At 57.2% G+C, this 4,172-nt stretch overlaps 1 protein-coding gene across 1 annotated transcript in view; it reads left to right on the forward strand.

Annotated features, from left to right (window-relative positions):
- The window catches only part of RETSAT (retinol saturase), a 6,422-nt gene extending 2,496 nt beyond the window's left edge, over window positions 1-3,926 (forward strand). The window contains exons 5-11 of the mRNA XM_017738672.1: window positions 300-497; window positions 595-714; window positions 1,247-1,385; window positions 1,534-1,643; window positions 1,907-2,073; window positions 2,545-2,704; window positions 3,124-3,926. Of these exons, the coding sequence (XP_017594161.1) occupies window positions 300-497; window positions 595-714; window positions 1,247-1,385; window positions 1,534-1,643; window positions 1,907-2,073; window positions 2,545-2,704; window positions 3,124-3,269 (1,040 nt within the window). The 3' untranslated portion in view covers window positions 3,270-3,926. The remainder of the gene's footprint in view (window positions 1-299; window positions 498-594; window positions 715-1,246; window positions 1,386-1,533; window positions 1,644-1,906; window positions 2,074-2,544; window positions 2,705-3,123) is intronic.
- The last annotated feature ends 246 nt before the right edge of the window (window positions 3,927-4,172 follow it).

Consider the following 4,172-nt stretch of genomic DNA (forward strand, 5'->3'; position numbering starts at 1 on the left):
TGCTCTTCTCCTTCCCGATGGGGTGACATCATTCCTGCACAAGGGAATATTCCCCCGATAGCCCCTGAGCCTCCCCCTTCCCTCCATCCCAGCACCTGGGCTTGGCTTACAGCCCCCCATGACTTGGTCACGTTGGTGACCACAGGCTTTGCCATGGGGACACCCACACCCGACATCCTCCCTGCTCCTCCAGGCTCCTCACCTTCCTCCCAGTGTCATATCCAGGGTGTTCCTCCTCCTGAAATCTTCAGGATAAGCCCCAAACTCATGATTTGCCCAAACCCTGCCCCTTTTCCCAGGTGTGCTCCCCTCCAAGGCCAGCTTCTCCATGCACAGCATCCTGGTGAACCACTTCCTCCATGGCGCTTGGTACCCCAAGGGTGGGGCTGGGGAAATTGCCTTCCACATCATTCCCGTGATCCGGAAGGCTGGAGGCAACGTGTTTGGGAAGGCGCCAGTGCAGAGGATCCTGCTGGACCCCCAGGGCAGAGCCTGTGGTGAGCACCGGCCCGGAACAGGGCGTGGGGCTGCTCCCCGAAGTGGGGCTCCTTTCACCAGCACCTCATTCTTCACCCTCTGGGTTTTCCCTCCCAGGTGTGAGTGTCAAAAAAGGCCAAGATTTGGTGGACATCTTTGCTCCCGTGGTCATTTCGGATGCTGGGATCTTCAACACCTACGAGAGGCTGCTGCCAGCGGAGGCGCGGGCTCTGCCAGGTACCGCATCAGCGCTGGGCTCCGGTGGGGTTACAGCATTAATCCCATCCTAAGCCTCATTGGAAAGGGGATTTATCAATTAACATTGGCAAACCCCCTGTTGCTCCTGTGCCACAGCCCTCAAAGCCCAGCCCTGGCCGCTCATTTCTTCACAGGGGTTTTAATTAAGCTTAAATTAATTGGCCCAAGTTGGGTGTAGTTTGCAAAGTCCCAGTTTGGTGCGAGGATTCCCTTAAAAACACAGTGCAGGGCCCCGAAATTTGTGGAATTTGACAGAAAATCTTCTGGAAGGGGCAAGGATGGATGGAAGGGCCATGGATGGGGGGAAGGGGAATGGTTGTGTGGAAGAGGACAGAGGTAGGTGGGAAGGGGCACAGCTGGGTGGAAGGGGGATGGTTGTGTGGTTGGGAAGGGTCAGCATTGGAGGGAAGGGGTCAGGATTGGAGAAACCACTTCTTTGTAGCTGAGGATCCTAGAAAAGCCTGATTTCCCCCAGAACAGACTAATTCGCCTTTTTCCCTCCATACTGCAGAGATCCAGTCCCAGCTCCGCATGGTGACCCATGGGGAGGGGGGTTTCACCGTCTTCGTCGGCCTCAGCGGCTCGAGGGAAGAGTTGGGGCTGGAAGCCACCAACTACTTCATGTTCCCAGGGAATGACCTGGATGGAATGTAGGTTTGGCTTCACCTTGGATGTGCTTCGTTGAGCGTAAGGAGATGAATTCCTGGGCAGTGACTCAGAAAATGGGGATTTGGCCCTAAGGAGGATTCAGGGGAAGGTGTGCATCGAGCCCCAGCTCAGCCCTTCCCTCTCATGCAGGATGAAGCGCTACCTGGCTTCGTCCAGAGAAGAAGCTGCCAACAACATCCCTCTCCTCTTTGTCACCTCTCCATCAGCCAAGGACCCCACCTGGGAAATGAGGCACCCAGGTAAGGCTGACACCCAGCCACAAATGCTTGTGAGAGGCTTCAAAGCTCTTGTTGGGGTTTGGGGACCCCAAACAAGGAGTTTCTACTCAGCTGTACATGATCAAAGCCGCTGAGCACAGGGCTCATGGAACGTGGTCTTTGGGATATCTGGATGGAGGACATGGAACCCCAAAGATCTGGGGACATCTCCCGGGTTTGGGGCAGCGACAGGGTGGGATGAGGGTGGGCAGAGGGACGAGCGCCCCAGACTTGTCCTCACGCAGGTAAATCCACGCTGGCCATCGTCACCTTCGCCAGGTACGAGTGGTTTGAGGAGTGGAAGGACAAGCAGGTCCACAAGCGGGGGGATGACTATGAGGACCTGAAGAAGACTTTTGTGGATGCCATCATGCAGACTGTCTTCAAGCTCTACCCTCGCATCGAGGGCCGGGTGAGGAAACACAAGGTTCAGGGGTCTTAAACTCAGGGTTCAGGGGTCTTCCAGCTCCTCTCTGGGTCCCCTCTACCCACCCAGCATTGGAGCTGGGGCTGGACCTGCTGCACATGAGGCCCAGTGTGGCACCAACCCATCACTGCTGCCTCGTCATGGTGCAAAGGCGAGTGACCATGGCATCATGGAATGGTTTGGGTTGGAAGGGACCTTAAAGCTCACCCAGTTCCACCCCCTGTCATGGGCAGGAACACCTTCCACTAGACCAAATTGCTCCCAGCCCCATCCAACCTGGGCAGACCTGGATGACCATCCCAGGATGATCCTTCAGAAACATCCTGGGACAAAACCTGGCCAGAACCACCCCCCCAGGGTCTGCGAGGAGACCTGTCCCAGCCCCACACCTGGGTTCCTGCAATGGCCCCCGGTCCTGCTACCCCTGCAGACCACCCTGTCCCCTGTCCCCCGCAGATCGAGTACCTCTCCAGCGGGACTCCCCTCACCAACCAGCACTACATCGCCAGTCCCCGCGGGGAGCTCTACGGCGCCGACCACGGCATTCCCCGCCTGCAGGACAAAGCCATTGCTGCCGTGCGGGCAGAGACGGCCGTGCCCAACCTCTACCTGACAGGTGACGGGGCCACCAGCATTCTCAGATGAGGACAGCTCTGGGGGAGCAGGATGGGGGGGGAGAAAGCCTTCAATCCTGAAATGCAATAAAGGGAAGAGCCACTGCGATGCTGTGGGGCAATGGAAGAACCGCTGGGAAAGCGGAGTTCCATGGTCCCACACGGGGAGGAGGAGAGGGCTGTGCTCCTCCAGCTCTGGGAGGTTGTCTCCTTGCCCAAGGCAGGATGAAGCCCTTTTCCTGCTGGAGAGAAGGAATGGTCAGACAGGGAGAGGGTTGTGGGTTCAGATTCCAGGGGTGGAGTGGGGGCAGCTGGAATGTGGGGAAGGTAATGCCTGAACCACCACTGATGGTTGGCTGGGATGGAATGGGGAGTGAGAGCTGCTCACAGCAGCGCCACATCTGCTGCTGCCTCCTTTCAGGGCAGGACTTGTGCCTGGGGGGTTTCATGGGAGCCCTGCAAGGAGCCATCATCTGTGCCAGCACTGTCCTGAAGCGCAACCTCTACTTGGACATGGTGTGGCTGAAGATGCGCCTGCAGGCCACCAGCTCCAAGAAGGGAGACTAAGGCCCACTGTCCCACCACCAGGGACCCCCACTCCTCACCACAGCACCTCTAACTCACTCTCAGCTTTCACGCACCTGTAGCAGATCCGTCTCTTTGCCAAACGGAGGGATTTCAATCCAAGAAGATGCTGTTCCCATTCCCAGACAGATCATGTTGGACCTCACCCCCACAAAAAAAGTGCATCACCTTCCACCATCATGTCCAGTGCTGGTCCCTGGCCATGAAGAAGGTCCCCAAGAGCTGCTCTGAGCAGCCATGGCCAGGAGAGAACTCAAGATAACCCTAAAACAGGTGGCACCAGCAGGTACCAGCATGGCCCAGCAGCCGGGGGTGCTGCTGCTTGATCCCAGCAGGCTCATCAACCTCCACCTGCAGCCCCCAGAGCTGTCTGAGAGCAGTGGTGCTTGCAGGCTGTCCAGTGATTCCAAAGTCACCCCTGGCAGCAGCAGGACCCTGACCCCCCAGCATTCCCAATGTTTGGGTGCTGCTCTCCCCCCATTGCCCCAAGGCACTGGTGGCATGAGCACATGCTCCTTTGGCAGCAGCAAAGTCCTTCTGTCTGCTGGTAAAAGCTTGGGAACAGGATCAAAGTCCTCTCCAGATGGGAAGGGAAGCACATGAGACTGAAGTAATAAAACAGTGATGATGATCCTGGGATTTGTGCCTCATGATGGGTCAGCAGGGCTGGGGGTTGTGAGGGAAAAAGAAGGCAAAAAGAAGGGGAGGCAGAATGGAAAGTGGAATGGGAAGGGAAAGGGGAAGGGACAGCCCCATCCTTGTGAACGTGCTGCTGGGGGTTTGTCCTGCACCAGCCAAGTTTTGGGGAGGAATTATGGCAGAACGGCCACAAATTGGACCCCAAGTGAGGAAAAGCAGCTGGCCAGCATGGACTTACCTTCCTCC

Source organism: Corvus brachyrhynchos, unplaced genomic scaffold, assembly GCF_000691975.1.
Source record: "Corvus brachyrhynchos isolate BGI_N302 unplaced genomic scaffold, ASM69197v1 scaffold141, whole genome shotgun sequence".
Lineage (NCBI taxonomy): Eukaryota > Metazoa > Chordata > Aves > Passeriformes > Corvidae > Corvus > Corvus brachyrhynchos.